The sequence below is a fragment of the Herpailurus yagouaroundi genome, unplaced genomic scaffold, assembly GCF_014898765.1.
Source record: "Herpailurus yagouaroundi ecotype Mexico unplaced genomic scaffold, PumYag 184, whole genome shotgun sequence".
NCBI lineage: Eukaryota > Metazoa > Chordata > Mammalia > Carnivora > Felidae > Herpailurus > Herpailurus yagouaroundi.
The window spans coordinates 15195914-15213433 of NW_024412415.1; the positions used below are offsets into that span (position 1 = coordinate 15195914).

The 17520-nt window shown below is 37.3% G+C and overlaps 1 protein-coding gene across 2 annotated transcripts in view; it reads right to left on the reverse strand.

The window, feature by feature from the left end:
• Positions 1-337: 337 nt before the first annotated feature.
• Positions 338-17520, reverse strand: part of SECISBP2L (SECIS binding protein 2 like) — a 67327-nt gene continuing 50144 nt past the window's right edge. For both annotated transcript variants that reach the window (XM_040492644.1, XM_040492643.1), the window contains 4 exons: positions 15626-15846; positions 14156-14310; positions 12189-12408; positions 338-4680 (listed from right to left, as the gene is read on the reverse strand). In XM_040492644.1, coding sequence (XP_040348578.1) covers positions 3995-4680; positions 12189-12408; positions 14156-14310; positions 15626-15846 — 1282 coding nt within the window. In that variant the 3' untranslated portion in view covers positions 338-3994. The remainder of the gene's footprint in view (positions 4681-12188; positions 12409-14155; positions 14311-15625; positions 15847-17520) is intronic.

Genomic DNA, 17520 nt, shown 5'->3' on the forward strand with positions numbered 1-17520 from the left:
TAGCGTTTCCTCATAAGGCTGTAGTGAAGATTAAATGAGTTAATACTGGGAAATGGCTTAGAACAGTGCCTGGCACAGAGTAATTTGCATAAAAAGGAGAAGAAATCTGTAGGATTTCTCCAGACACCAGGATGGTCTCCACAGATGCCCTGGCCCATGCCACAGCCTACACCAACCCCCAAATGGAAATTTTTACTAGTAACTTCCTCCTGCAGATTTTACAACCTCCTCTGGCAAACCCATGAGGGCACTAAGCAATGCTAGGAGTCTTTTTTTCTCTATCCCATATGTTGGGCAAGTCATGAATTCCTTAAGTACTTATTCTGAAATGATAGACTACATTTCAATAATCATTTTATTAGTTACAGAAGAATCTCAACTAGTATTTACATAGTGCAAAAAAGCTGTTATTACCCCTAAAATGTGATATAACAATTATCCTTCAAACAACAAAAGAACAAGATGAAAATCTTTTCATGTTACAATTCACTAATTTTGCTTTTTTTTTATTAGAGCATTACAATTAAGACATTAAATTATAAACTCATGTGGTATATTTAGAAATTAAATTACAAAATAACACAAATACTTTTAAGGTGTGTTGTGCCAACAAAGTTTAAATTTTTATCATTAATTAAGATTCAGATTTCAGCTTAGGTAAACCATTTGGCTGATTCTTTGATGTTTATAAAGGCTGGAAGGGGCAAAGGAAGAGGAAGATGTCTTTAAATAAATTATGTCACAGAAAAAATTTTAAAGCAAAAAATGATTACGTTTTTAAATGGAATAAGTTAATGTTCTAACCTGTTGGCACAACGTACAGGAAATACTTAAATGACAGGTTTGTTGTTTTTTTAAAGCAAACAGCAGCTTTACAAACAGTAATACTTCTTTATACATATATTAAAGTAACAATGTGTTAAGATTTAACAATTTTATGTTGAAGAGTTGAAAAATGAATGTAGAGTTCACTACTCATTTGTACATTACGATACCCACCCCACCCACCTCCCCCAGCTTATTAAGAAATCAGACAAGTACATTATTTGAATATTAATTTTTCAATACTTAAACTATGTGAATTCCTTTTGACTAATTCTTTTCCAAATACTGGAAGCATATAAAATACCCTCTCTGCAAAAATGACCTCCAATCAAAGCCTTTAAAAACTTTTCAATGTATAACACACATTATTTTTCCCATGTTTAGTCAAAAGAAATATATTACATCATTTACAAACATATTTAAACCCAAATTAAGCTAGTGTGAACATTTGTCTTTTGAGAAGTAATCTTCACAGCAAACAATCCTACTGAAGCAGAAATCTAGTTCTGGGAGTGCAATTCATATTATAATTCATATACTTATGTACTGAAATAGAAATCTAATATTAATTATTGCCATAAAACAACCTCTACACACTAAGAAAAAAAATCACCATGGTTTTCATTTCTTGTGATAATGAACCCCTATTCTTATCATTAGGTCTCCGAAGAGGTACCCACTCCCAGTTCTGAACAAAAAAACGAAAAACAAAAAACCCCACTTTCCTATTTTCACACTTCCTCCTGTATAGAATACACAAATTCCAGAATTTATCTAAAGGAAACAAATTATAAAGACATTATTAATACTTATTTAAGCATACTATCGACACAGTAGCATCTCCTTTAATAAATTTTGGGTAGTCCTCTAGAGGTGACCTGTCTCGTATAAAAAAGGCTGTGGTCCCTTGGGTTTGCCGGCAGAAGATCCTGCACGTGCAAGAGCATTTATCGAACACAGAATTGAACACTTCTGAAGTCTATAGTAAACTTAAAAGTTACTGGTGTTCTGGAGATTTCCTCAACTTCTCTTTTGATACAAATGTCAAAAATGTAAAACGACAGTTCTCATTCAGAAGAGATATAAAATGTAAGAAACCTTTGAAAAGCCAATACCTCAAGATCAAGAGTCATCTGAATCACTGACACCGAGCAAAGGAAATTTACACCATAAAAAGTATGAAAAGTTTTTAAATTCACTTTTAAGATTGTCAGTAGTTCAAAATCTCTATCATTTCTTTAAACCAACTAACACTTCCCAAATGTGAAGACACAGTAAGATCTGCCACATCTATATCCATGATTACTATTTCAGAGGCTTCATTCCTTACATGCTGTGTTCCTTTAAGTGCTAAATACTTTGTGCCTAAGAAGTCTACACTGGAGAACAGTTTAGACAGGGCAGTACAATAATGTCCCCTTTTAGCACACTAATAAAGTTGACACACTGGCATTTTCTATACAGCAATGCTCCTAAACTTTCACAATGCACAGATACTAAATAATCACCCAAGAATCTGATCTCTCTAGCATTAATGCCAGCATTATAAAACATCAAAACTAGTGCAGTAGTCTCAATGAGTTCAGTAGAAAACCTGCCCAATTCTTCTCTCCTGCCTCTGTGAGGCAAAGCCCTACCCCATGAAATCAGAGCAGGGAAAATACCCCTCCCTCCTCAGTTCTGTAACTGCTTGTGGGAGTTCTTGCTGGCGCCTGTGTGCTCGTGTGTGTGTGTGTGTGTGTGTGTGTGTGTGTGTGTGTGGTCAGCTGGAAGCTAGGGATGGGGGAAGAGGTTGGAGGGAAGAGAGAAAAATAGGTAATCTATAATTCTCCCAACATTACATAAACTTGTAGAGGTCACTACCAGGTGACTGACCAGCAAATAAAACATTTAGCTCAGTATGTTTAAATTCTCCCAAGCAGATATACACATTCCTTGAGAAGGGCAGAGATAAGTAAGAGTGATCAAGAATTAATACCTGCCTAGATCTGTGTCCTCTAAATTATCTTATAGTTTCAGCACAATTAGAACAACTTTCTCTCTTCTTCAATACTTGCTTTTCCAAGCCTTGATTATCAGGATATATGTTATAAGTTGTGTGAAGTTCCTTTCCCTGACCTCCTATCAGTAACTATGGTGGGTGTTACATGGCAGGTGCTCAGGGCTAGGGACAAAATATGTATTTTTTTTTTTTTTTAAGGTGAAATGATTTTTCACTCAGGACAAGTTTGGATACCTAATCAAATCCAGATAGCAAATCTAGAGGGTCCCAAATCAGAAGCATGCAAGAGAACACACCAATATAAGACTTTGTTTTGTAATAGTTTACACGTAAGTGCTACAGTCATAGAATCGGTTACAGTTATTCATCTGCCACAATCTGCCTAACTTGATGTAAATACGAGTATGTACAAGAGCATTCCTGAGGTAAGTAAGAAGTAAATAGGAGACAGAACCTAGAAGGTCCTATCGTGGGTGACTTTTCACTATTAAAGACAACATCTATCACTTCCCACAAGTAAGGCCAGCTCCAATGTATTGTGGTGGTTCCTTTGCTAACCTAAGTATTGGAGGGTCTGTTTTAGCCCACTGCAACTTTAATCACAATGATCAATGGCTTCTGAAATAAGCATCTGTGGACCAAAGAAAAGTTACATCAATTTTTAACACAAAACATTTGTGAACTTAGTTACCCTCCGCTTTTTTTTTTTTTCAATTTTCCAAATCTACCTCCAATTCTTTTTTAAAGAAGCCCAAACAACTTCTGATCAAATTAGAGTGAAGGAGGCAGTCCTGAAGCAAACACTGGTAACTGCTCTTAGCCTTAGAATCTGGATCTTTAACTTTCAAAATGACTCTAAAGAGGCATTTCAAATTTACTTTCTTTTTTAAAACCTAGTTGTCTTCTATTTTTAATCATTATTTTCCATAACAAAATAAGCTCTAACAATTCTGAATTTCCACACAGCTCTTAGAAAGACTCTTAGATGCTAATTAAAAGCTAAGCTACAGATTATAATAAAACAAGTAAAAGACAGCTACAAAAATATTTGTCAGAAATTAAATACATATATTAAATACCGGACAGTGCAAAATGTTGAGATGAAGCATAAAAGATAATGGCTGCAACCCTTACACAGTTGGAGACAGACAGCTGACATTTCCTGAGTTATAGACTTGGGGGCGTATAATTAAGATCAGAGGGCTCGTTGTTCCGTGAGCTGCAGCTGCTGGGCTTCTTCTGCTGCTCCTGACCTGCCTGGTGGTCAGTAGTCCAGGCCTCACCATCTATCCCTGGTTCCGGCACTTCAGGCGCCTCTGCCTCCTCTTCTCCACTTTGCTCTGCATTGTCTTCCTCAGAACCATTAAGGGTTTTTCCAAGCTGAAGAGTCTCCATTGTTCTCTGGGTCTCAGAGACCCAAGACTCAATTCTACTATTGAGCTGTACTTCTACAGATATGGGTTCATGAGTATAATCCTCCTCCTCCTCCTCCTCTTCATCGTCCTCTTCTTCGAGCATGCCAGGTACAAGGGTGCTGGTGGTGCTGGTGATGGAGGAATTCAAAAGATCTCGGCAACTGCCATCCAAAGAACCGGTCTCTGTACTCTGCTGGGAGGCCCACTCCAGGTCATCTGGCTTCGCTTCCTCTTTATCGCTCACTGTTGGTTTCCCAGGGTTTGTAGCTGAGGTAGTACCACCTGCAGCCAGTGATGACAGCTGCTTACCCACAGGGGCTGTGTCAAACTGAAGTTTACTGGGTTTTTCGGATGTGCTATGCTTAGAGGAAACCTCTCTCTCATTTTCTGATGTTTCTAGTCCATCTGACGTTTCCACCATGTTTCTCCAATTTGTTTCTGCAGATACCAAACAGATTTTTAAAAACCAGAACACGGTTTCAGAATCATGCAACTCTTAAAAGAGGGAAGAACAAAATTTGTTGGCTCACCAACTGGTTGGAAAAACTAAAATCTTAGTTTATTCTAGTACTGGTTTAAATGTTATAAAAGGAAAACAATTCTCAAAAATGTACACTTAAGATAAAGAAACAAGGAGGCAAAAGTAAGTGTATTAATGCCTCAGATGCACAAGATCTTATACCAACAGTAGCTCACTGGTGTTTAGATATAAAATCCGTATCTTCATGAAAATCAATGAATCGCCGTTTTATTCTTTTTTCTTTTTTGGCCCAGAGGTGTACTGGGCCCAATGATCCTCAAGTCACAGATAGCAGAGCCAAGATATCCAGCAGAAATAGTTCTAATTTGGCATGTTTGTGTCATGCTCCCACACCAAGTTATGGGAGAGTTGTCTTAACCTGCAATGGGACTTATGTTTCCATTGATAAGCAAAGAAGCCATCCATGTATTTTTAACAACTGTGAAAATTTGTTTTAGAATTTATGTAGCTGGGCTTACCAAGTGAATTTGGTAGCTAAAAAAAGAAATGTTATTACATAATACAGTGGTAATAACCTAAGTTATTTTTAATGACAGGAAGTCAATTTAAAGGAAAAAAACATACAAAGAATGAGGAGACAAAAGACAGCTCTTCTACCCCTTTGTTTCCTGTGTTTATTTTTCTTTCATTTGTTATTATTTAGATATAATGGACATATTATATTAATTTTAGTTGTACAACATAATGGTTTGGTATTTATACATATTGGAAAATGACTGCCTTAATAAGTCAACATCTGTTACCACATAGTTACCAAAAAAACGCTTTTTTCTTGGGATGAGGATTTTTAGATCTACTTTATAACAATTTTCAAATACGCAATCCAGTATTATCAATTATGTCTCCATGTTGTAGGTTATATCCCAGGACTTATCTATTTTACAACAGGAAGTCTGTACCTTTTGACACCCTTCACGCACTTCACCCACTCCCTATGACTCTGGCACCCACATACACGTACAAGACACACACTCCATCTTCTTTATCCATTCATCCACTGAGGGGCACTCAGGTTCTAAGCTACTGTGAATAGTGATGAAATGAAGAAGGGAGTATAGATATCTCTTTGGGATAATGATTTCATTTCCTTAGGTATATATGCAGAATATGGACTAAAAATCATATGATATTTCTATTTTTACTGTTTTAAGGTACCTCCATACTATTTTCTGTAGTGGCTGCATCAATTTACATTCTCACACTGTACAAGGATTCTCTTTTCTCTACATCCTTATCTGATATTTTTTGTCTTTCTGATAATAGCCATTTTAACAGTTGTCAGGTGGTGTATATATATGTATCTTGTAGTTTCAATTTGCATTTCCCTGGTAATTAGTGACACTGAACACCTTTTTATGTTGGCCATATGTATGTCTTCTTTGGAAAAATGTCTATTCAGATCCTCTGCTCACTTTTTAATTGGATTGTTGGCTTTTTATTATTCAGTTGTATGAGGTCTGTGTATATTTTGGATATTAACCCCCTATCAGATACGTGATTTGAAAGCATTCTCTCCCACTCAGTAGGTTGCCTTTTTGTTGATTCCCTCTGCTGTGTGCAAAGTTTTTAGTTTTTTGATATAGTCCCACTTATTTATTTTTGCCTTTAAAAAAACAACAGCCCCCCTTCTATTTGCATTATAGCTGCTATTTGCAGTTTAAGTATAATGGTCAAGCTGTAGTGATAAAGCAAGTTTATTCATATTAATATAGTGAATTTGACTGTCACCTACCAACTATATACTGATAAAGACCATATTTTGAGCACCTGAAATCAGGGCACATGCTTTGGGAAAAAAACCTTTCTTTTCTATAGTTAATTCAAATTTGGAATAGGTCCTTTCCACTCTTCCACCTCATGAAAAAAAAACAACAACAAAAAAAAAACACAATAAAAACCAAACCTATTCCTCCTCTTATATTCTCATTCTTAGTTAATAACATTATCATTTTCGTAGTCTCAAAGCAAAAGAACACACAGTAATCCTTGAAACCCTATCTTTTGCCCTGACTATATCTCTTTATTCCATTGAACTCATAATTACACCATCTCACTTCTATCTCAAAAACTACTAAATTTGGTCACTACTGCCTTAGCTCAAGCCTTCTTTATCTTGCTATACATCTACATATAAACATAACTGGTTTTGTGAATTGGTCATGTCACTGTCTAACTGGCTTTCTATTACCCTAGGAGACAATCCAAACACCTTAGCTTGGCATAATCAAAGCCCTCCATGATCTGACCCTTACCTGTCTTTCTGGTCCCATTCATTATAACCCTTGGTCACGCATTCTATGCTTGGGGTCTCTCTGAATTCTCATTCCTCCCAAAGTCATAACTTCTGTTTACAATTTCTTGCTTTGCATAAGCTGTTCTTTTCACAGATGTTTTCCTCCTTTACCCTTCAGACTCCCAGTAATCCTTGAAAACCATCCTTAAATGTCAATTCTTTTCTGAAGTCTTTCCTGACTTTCCACTAACCTAAATTCCCACAGAACTTTTTTTTTTTTAATTTTTTTTTCAACGTTTTATTTATTTCTGGGACAGAGAGAGACAGAGCATGAACGGGGGAGGGGCAGAGAGAGAGGGAGACACAGAATGTGAAACAGGCTCCAGGCTCTGAGCCATCAGCCCAGAGCCTGACGCGGGGCTCGAACTCACGGACCGCGAGATCGTGACCTGGCTGAAGTCGGACGCTTAACCGACTGCGCCACCCAGGCGCCCCCCCACAGAACTTTTTGCATACAGTTCCAAAGCACTTGTTTTGTGTTTGCTGTGCCGCCCCCCCCTTCTCCTTCCCACTCCTACTCATCTCTGTGTCCCTATGGTTGGCATATAATAAGTGTTGGAGACAAAAAAAGCCTATTAAATGAAAAATGCCACACGTATATTTAATTATGCGTCCCCCCCGAAAACTTTAAAAAGGCATACATTTTTTTTGAAGTTTTAGATGCACTTTTACATTCCTTCTAACAGTTTTTTTTCCTCCTTCAAAAGTTTAAGAATTCACTTGGGGTCTTGGAAAAAGTTCCACCTCTCCCTTGGCCATGAGTCAAAGAAGAGGAGAAAGGAAGGTCAGGATACTAGGTTAGGCTGATCTCTCTCCAGGATAAACTTTGGGCTTTCATCTACTTGGACAGGTGAGCTGAAAGCCCACACGGTTCCTTGGGAAAGGAAAAGGAGATATGACCTTAGAAGCAGAGACAAAGGATTCTGCTATTTAGCCATCAAGAGACTTGTCACAACAATCAAAAAGCCACCTAGATCACACATCCACTGGGGAGGGAAGGCCTATGATCCCACCTTAAAGTAATAGGTGAAGCTTGATCAACAGTTGAGGAGTGCCACAAACACATGAATACAACATGGAGAAACAGAAGAATAAGAAAGTGCCATCATTCTCTATGGGATAGGAGAAATCTGCTTGGAATGGGGAGGGGGACAGTCTAAATCCAGAACAGAACCTCTAGGAGTCCACTTATGATGAAGGGAACAGGAAGCAAGTTAAAGGCAGAACCAAAGATCTCAACAAACCTGGAAACGGCACTGATCCAAACCTATCCTGCTTCTGAATTGTTTATTGTAGCAGAACTTACTCAGTAGAGCTCTTCTTTGCTTATTAATCCCTCTATGCTTTCCTGTTTTGTTTACTGGGTCCTTGTTATTTGTTTTTTAAACTTTCAAATCAGTAGTGATTTATCAGAGGATGAGATGTGTGTATTTCTCCTTTCAGTCAGTACTCACAGGGAAGCTATCTATCTTTAGATAGTTACATATGGAAGAATAAGCAAATGAGTTCAAGAAACTACACAAGAAGGGGTGATAGTAGAGAATGAGCAGGAAATTCACGATAGAAGGACTACACATCAAGGCTGTCCCCCTCATAAGTGGTTACCGAAAACCTATTATATTATCCTATTATGAACTCATACAACAGACAGGGAATACAATCACACTGGCTAAGAATGCAGATTCTAGAGACGGATTCACCCACTGCATGGCACTGGCAAGTTATTTACCTCTCTTCATCTTAGCCTCATCTGTACAATGCAGTACACTATTTCTTATTTCATAGGGTTGCTCAGACAACTGAACATATTAGCGTGAAATGCTTGGAAAAGTGCCTAGCACATAGTAAGAATTCAGTGAGATATTATTATGTATCAAGTGGCAATTATATGCCAAGTTCCTATATCAAAGAACTTACAACTTAATTGGGATTTATGTTCAAAACTATTTGTTTCAGGTAATAAATATGATAGAATTGAGACTCAGCACAGGTGGAAGGAAAACATAAGCAAAGAAAACAAGGGTACACAAAGGACAGTAAGACTGTACTATCACAGGAGGTTTTCTAGTCTACCAATGGTTAGCATCCTTTTCCAAGCTTTGGTTTTCTTTACACTCGGTGGGGCGGGGAAGGAACATTTTAGAAACCCGGCATCTTCCAGAAATGGAAAACGCTACTTGCTGTCTACCCAACAGTCATTCCCCGTTTTCTTCCTGGATAACAGAACCCCCAAACTTGGGATGAACTTGAGCCTAGTCCCAGAGGATGAATTAAAATAGCTCTCAGACTATCATGGTTATCCTATCCCTCCTATGCCAAATACTCCCTTGCCCTAGTCTCCCTTGCAGCTAAAAGTAGTCACAAGATTGCTTCTAGCCAAATGAAACAAAAGAAGTCTTCTGAAAATGGTTTCTTCACTGATAAAAGGAACTCACTGCCTGAACTTCCTGCTTTTGACTACTAATGCCGAGAGCCACAGCAGCTACTTATGAACATGAGATGATAAGCACAGGAGAAAAAGCTACAGACTGAGAATGGAAGAACAGAAAAAAAGAAAGAGCTAAGGACTTTGATGACACTGTGAAATACTTAAATATACTAACTTCTTAGGCCACATTAGTGTGCTTTCTATTTGTTGCTGAATACATCTGATACAAAAAGAATAACTTCATACTTTCTTCTCAATGTTATCTGTGGTTACCTTCCACTCATTTTGTTGGTGTCCTGATAAATCAGCTCATCTTCAAGATTCTGTCTAAATCTCTCCTTAGGATCAACCATTAGCTCTACTAAAACAAACAAACAAACAAACAAACAAACAAATGACAACTACAGGCCCAAAATGGTGTCACTTAGACTGAGTTCCCAAACTGAAGTTTAATTCCCAAATTGCAGTTTCAACTTCCTGTACAAATGTGGCCTTAAACAGTAAGTCAGGAAATTTTTCCATCAGCACCAATGAGTCCATCACCTGGGTCCTCTCCATCCCCCAAAGAAAGATGAGGTAATCTGCCTATGACCCCTCCCGTGTTCCCCCAGCAAACAGTCGCCTCTAGAAAAATCTTTTTCTCCTCCTAATGACTTTCTTGCCTCCCCCCTCTATAAAAACTTTCCATTTTGTACAACTCTTCAGAGTGCCTCTCTACCTGCTAGACGGTGGCTGCCCAATTCATGAATCATTTAATAAAGCTAATTCGATCTCCAAACACATTGGTTGAATTTTGTTTTTTAACAGCTCATAGAATTTTAGCTTTGAATGGAACCTTATAGTTGACCTAGACAAACCCTCCTCATTTCACTAAAGAGAAATCTGAGTCCCAGAAATTAATCAATTATTTCTCACTCCCCTAGGCAGAATGTGAAAAAGCCAAGGCTTCCATCTTTGAACACTCTAAATTTGGTGCTTTTTGAAAACATCTCCTAAGTCTTTGAGGAGAGAGGTTCTTTTTAGAACTTTTCTTTTCATGTGCCCAAATGAAGATCACTATCAATTGCTCAAATCCAGTTTTATGAATTTACCTTGCAGTTTGCTTTTGAGATCTGCAGATCGTTATACAGACAGAAGCAAACTCATTTACAAAGCTGGCACTTTATCCTCTTTATTTTCAACTGGTGTCAACTTCAGACAAAGATACACGTCTGCCTCTAAGCCAGTAACACTTAACCTTGGTCTGAGGTTTCCTAAAGTCCCACAGTAACTTGTTCACTGCCTCTGGCCTAGAATTGTCAAAAGCATTCCAAACATTTAACTACAATTACAGACAGAAGACTAGCAAAGGGAGTGTGAGAAAAAAGGGAAAAAAATGAGGGTCCGTTTTTTTTTTTAATGTTAAATTTTAGGTGGTAACATGCTATTCAATAAACTTCTAGAGAAAGAAAGAAAGAAAGAAAGAAAGAAAGAAAGAAAGAAAGAAGAAAAGAAAAGGAAAGGAAAGGAAAGGAAAGGAAAGGAAAGGAAAGGAAAGGAAAAGAAAAGAAAAGAAAAGAAAAGAAAAGAAAAGAAAAGAAAAGAAAAAAGAAATGAAAAGACAAGAAAAAGAAAAGAAAGAAGGAAGAACCAGGAGCCACATTAAAGGAGGTGGCTATACTATTTTTAAAAAGAAAAAAATTGGGAAATGAATTAGAAACTAGATCATGAAAAGTGGGGAACTTAAAGAGTTCAAAGTATTATACAGAAACAAGGCAAGGAAACTACTAAAACATATAGTGCAATAAATAATGTTATTTTAAACATTGTATGTTAAAAAAAAAAACACAGGCCAAAAATGGCATCACTGAGGCCAAATCACCAAACCAGAGCTTAATATCTAACCTAATCCCAGTTTCGACCTCCCCTAGAAATAGAAGTCTGAAGAATTTTCTGGTCAGCACTAGTGAGGTAATCTGTCACAAGGGCCCTCTCCACCCCCAACAGGAAGATGAGACAATCCACCTAAATAAGACCCCTTGCCTATCCCCCTCAAGGAAGGTGACCTTGCCAGACCTTGGCAGGAAGGATCCTTTCTTTTCTTTTGCTAATAACTTCCTTGAACCACCTACCTTCCTATAAAAACCTTCCATTTAGTACAGCTCCTCAGAGCTCTCCCCTACTTGCTAGATGGGATGCTGCCCAATGCACAAATCACTTATGAAAGCCAATTAGATCTTTAAACTTACTCAGCTGAATTTTTATTCTTTAACACACACAAATGCTGGGTTTTCGTCTATATTTCTTTTCAACTAGCATCAAATTTAACTCAAAACAAATGTCATATGTCTAGATTTTATAAGCTTACAATCAATAATATTCAGGTCTTTTGTTTACTTAGTAAATACAAAACTTCAATAATAGAATATCAGCATGAAACCTCCTAGAATTTACTTAGTTATAGGTCACAAAGTATGACACATTTTGACTTTCAAATCCCTTTGGAGATTCTGGAAATGTGACTGAATTATAGGATCTCACAGAAAGTCTCAGTCCCAAACTGTCTCCTAATGTTTAATGGACATGTTTAATGCAATTTCTTAAACCAAAATTCTGAGCAAAATATGAATAATCAGTAAGATAAAAACAAAAAGTAGCATGTATTTCAAAATTTCAATCATCTGAAATGATATATAACAACTTACCATATTCCTTTTCATTTACTTCAGAGATGGGTTCAGAAATAACACTGCAGAAAGAAATGGCGCTGGCTGCAGAGGGGTTCCGAGAGTGCCCCATGTGGTGTGGCACCTTCTTCACATTCTTTAAGGCCTCCTCAGCTTGCTCTTGTTCCATTGCGGCAACCATATCTTTGTATGCTTTCCTGGCTTCCTCAGTAAGTTCCACTAACTTATTAAACAGGCTCTAAAAAGGGATTTTGATTAGTCCATTTTTTGTTATGCTTTTTATTCCTATAATTAACAATAAATAGGGGCGCCTGGGTGGCTCAGTCAGTTAAGCATCCAACTCTTGATTTCAGCTCGGGTCATGATCTCATGGTTCATGAATTCAAGCCCCACACTGGCCTCGGCACTGTCAGTGCAGAGCCTGCTTGGGATTCTCTTACTCCATCTCCTCTCTGGATTCTCTCTCACTCCATCTCTCTCTGCCCCTCTCATACTCTTTCTCTCTCAAAGTAAATAAATAAAAACTTTAAAACAATAAATAGTATCTCTACTGTTTCAGGATCAGACACACTTTCAATGAGCACAAATGGTATGCACACTGCAGAACTTTATAAAATACTCTGTAACTTTCAGATATTGTTTATATAATTCTCATAAGTCTGAGAAAAATGTCTTTTTTTTTAATTTCTTTTTTAATGTTTATTTATTTTTGAGAGAGAGACACACAGTGCAAGCAGGGGGGAGGGACAAAGAGGAGGGGGAGGGACAGAGAGAGAGGGAGACACAGACTCCAAAGCAGGATTCAGGCTCCTAGCTGTCAGCACAGAGCCTGACACAGGGCTCAAACCCACGACTGTGAGATCATGACCTGAGGAGAAGTCAGATGCCCAACTGACTGAGCCACCCAGGCGCCCCTCTGAGGAAATTTCTTGATTCAGTATTAGTCACTAATTGTGATATACTAAAAGTTCTTGCAAAGTTTATCATTCAACAACTGCACCCTTTAGTATCTGGCACTACAGTGAGTACAAAGATCACTGGAACACCATTCTGCTCTCAAGGAAACTTCCATATGGCTGAAGATGGGAGATACCAATGATTCAAGCAAGGTACCTTATCTTAAATGCCTTGAGATGTACAAAGTATTTTGGCTTCTGGAAGAAACATCAAATCTAACTGCTGAGCATTAAACATTTAAATATCAACATTAAATATATAAGTATAAAATACATAATAAAATATATAAAATCTAAACATTAAATCTAAACACTAAATATTAAACATTTAAATATATAAAAATAGTATGGATGGGAAGAAGGAAAATGGTCCATGAATGGTGTTACAAAACACTTCAAAATCAACTTCATAAAAAGGTCTTAAAATGTTATCAGTTAATAAGTATTAGGGAAGATAAATAACTATTCTAATTATTAGTTATCAACCTATTATTATTATTATTATTATTATTATTATTTATTATCAGCTCCTATGGGCAAAGCTTTATTGGCAGACTAGGAGAGGAAGATAAAAGTATCGTGAGTGCAGAATTATTCTGACAATTGGTTAGGAACTCCATTTTCTGAAAGAAAATCCTCTCCAACTAAAGCATTCTTCTCTCTCCTGACTCCAAGTAGCACAAAATATAGCCTTATATAAACTGAAGAAAATTATTTTACATTGTATAATATTGGATATCTTTACCCAGCAGTTAAATAAATTCTCAGATATTACAAAATTAAACCCAGAAGAAAAAAAACACTGTGGGAAAAATAGGAACTAATATGTTTATAGCCAAAATATTGTAGGATTAATTTGTATAAATGGTTTCAACACCAAAAAGGAAATGTGGACTCAAGAATTTTCCACTCATCCCTGGGAGAATCATCTCACTTCTTTAAATGTTTAAACATAACACTGGCGTGTGTCAACAGAAAATGTATGGGGGGAACAGGAGGGAGTGAGGGAGTGCATCCTCGAAGTCTTACCTCAGCACCAAAGTAGTTGAAGATTCCCACTACACTAACAGGAACCAGCTTGTTCACACAGCGTCCTAGAGCTTTTCTTCCAAGCGCAAACACAAAAGGAATTTCTTGTTCCCGTGCCATGGCTATAACATTATAGAGAGCCTCATCCAGTCCACCTGAGAAAGTCAACACATGCTGAGGTTTTAATTTACTTATTATTTTTTCCCCCATTAAGTAGGCTTCACACCCAGCATGGAGCCCAACGTAGGACCTGAACTCACTACCCTGAGATCAAGACCTGAGCTGAGATAAAGAGTTGGAGGCTTAACTGACTGAGCCACCCAGGTGCCTCTAATTTACTTATTTCTTAAATGGAGGTATTTTAGCACCCAACAGCTAAAGCATAAAACACAGCAGCAAAGGATTCTATGAATACTTGTGGCACTTCTGCTGTTCCACACATTTTCTTATTGGAATTTATATATGAATATATATACATATTTTCTTTCTTTCCAATAAATATTCCAATTCTTCAAGGCCAATTTTTGTCTCTCCATAGGGATTAGTATAGAGGGAGTCAAACTTCGATACAATAAACATTTATTAAAACAGAAATTAAAATTGTTTTTTTTTTTTAATTTTTTTTTTCAACATTTTTATTTATTTTTGGGACAGAGAGAGACAGAGCATGAACGGGGGAGGGGCAGAGAGAGAGGGAGACACAGAATCGGAAACGGGCTCCAGGCTCCGAGCCACCAGCCCAGAGCCCGACGCGGGGCCCAAACTCACGGACCGCGAGATCGTGACCTGGCTGAAGTCGGACGCTTAACCGACTGCGCCACCCAGGCGCCCCGAAATTAAAATTGTTAATAGTGACTGATGTCTTTATTCTCTCAGCTCAAGTAGCAATGAGACAGACATATACTACTATTTTTATTGGCATTTTCCCCATGGAGACTATTCCTACTACTGTTACTTCTGCATCTGTCTTCTCCAATTACCCAAAGTGGCTCCTCCATGAAAACAGACAAATCAGGGTGCATGAAACAGTAAAAAAGTATTGTGTGTGGGTTCCCATAAGAGCCTTTACATGTAACTGCTCATTTCTGAGGCAAATCACCATAAGCAAGAGCAGAGAACTTTAACTTTTATCAAAGGAAGGTAATCCAAGAATTTTAAAAGCAGAATACATTTGCAGAAATAAAGAAAGGTATTCTTATGAATAAGTCCTCACTCTGATTACAACAGAGGGGACACTTGGGGAATAAAATCCTTAACTAGTGTTCACAGATTAAGACTTTATAGTCTGATCTCAATTTTATTACTTAATTTAGGTAATGAAAGATTTCACTTTCTTTCATGTTCATCATTATGTTTCATATCTAATCTCTGCAAAGAAAGACATATGGCTTCCACATTTTACAATTCATTGTATATCCTACAATTATACTAAATAAATATCAAAACACTTCAACAGTAAAATGTTCATACCTTTTGACTGGATTTTTTCACAGTTTGGAGAAATTATAACACACTTGATCTTATTTAACTTCATATGCTTAGTAACCTCCCTTAGACCCATAACCAGCCGTCTCCTTGCTTTTGCTCTTACAGGATCTTTTTGGTAGATGCGTTCCTGAAAACTGACAAGCTCTTGAAGAAGAAGAGTCACACATTCATCAATCTCTTTACAAAGAACCTGATTGCAGTACCTGCAAAGGAAACCAAAAACAGGTAAGTCCATCCTAATTTATTTTTCTGAAATTATAAAATTATGTTAGGAAAAAAAATATCCAATAAGAGGTTTTCATTAAAAAAATCAACTCCTTAAACTCTCTTAATTAAATGGGCAGAAAACATGAAGAGACACTTCTCTAAAGAAGACATCCAGATGGCCAACAGGCACATGAAAAGATGCTCAATATCGCTCCTCATCAGGGAAATACAAATCAAAACCACACTCAGATATCACCTCACACCAGTCAGAGTGGCTAAAATGAACAAATCAGGAGACTATAGATGCTGGACAAAATGTGGAGAAACGGGAACCCTCTTGCACTGTTGGTGGGAATGCAAACTGGTGCAGCCGCTCTGGAAAACAGTGTGGAGGTTCCTCAAAAAATTAAAAATAGATCTACCCTATGACCCAGCAGTAGCACTGCTAGGAATTTACCCAAGGGATACAGGAGTACTGATGCATAGGGGCACTTGTACCCTAATGTTTATAGCAGCACTCTCAACAATAGCCAAATTATGGAAAGAGCCTAAACGTCCATCAACTGACAAATGAACAAAGAAATTGTGGTTTATATACACAATGGAATACTACGCTGCAATGAGAAAGAATGAAATATGGCCTTTTGTAGCAAAGTGGATAGAACTGGAGAGTGTTATGCTAAGTGAAATAAGTCATACAGAGAAAGACAGATACCATATGTTTTCACTCTTATGTGGATCCTAAGAAACTTAACAGAAGTCTGTGGGGGAGGGGAAGAAAGAAAAAAAAAGAGGTTAGAGAGGGAGAGAGCCAAACCATAAGAGACTCTTAAAAACTGAGAACAAACTGAGGGTTGATGGGGGGTGGAAGGGAGGGGAGGGTGGGTGATGGGTATTGAGGAGGACACCTTTTGGGATGAGCACTGGGTGTTGTATGGAAACCGATTTGACAATAAATTTCATATTTAAAAAAATATATCTTAATTAATTCCTATAGCAAATTAGAAAAAAGAAGAGTTTTTCTGGATTACAATAGATCAGCTTTTAAGGAAAGAGTGGATTATCCTCAAATAAGTACTACCCAAACTGCCAATTATTAAGGATATAAATCCAATGTTAACCTGTTATTTGATAAAAAGAGACATAATGTTGCTGGTAAGAAGATGTAAAGTTATTTCACTCCAGGGAATACTAATGATGCATTTAGTAGGAAAGAATAATTTCCTAGAAGCTAACTGAATGGCCTCATACAACAAAGTCATCCTCCACATTCAGATAAGTCACAATCTCTGGGAATTGGCTTTCTTGACCATAAAAATAAGCAATTAGGTAAGCTGGCCTCAATGATTCCTCTAACTCTGAAAATCTATGGATGTGGCAGATGAACTCAGTAATTAAATTGAAACCAAAACCAAAGAGGTCTTGAGGTAAAGTCACATGCCTTTATAGTAAGCAAAGCAACTGAACAGGGCTCTTTGTGAGATCAGGTATGGCTATAATGTGAGAAACAGACAGGCAGTGAATGAGGCCACTATAGTACTTAATTTCAGGGATAAGGAAGTCATCCAAGCTTACTTACTCCTATTTTTTTCAAGTTCTCATCCTTAACCTCTACTATAAGCCAGTACTTAACAACAAGGAGAACTGGTATAATTTATAACCTAAGACTA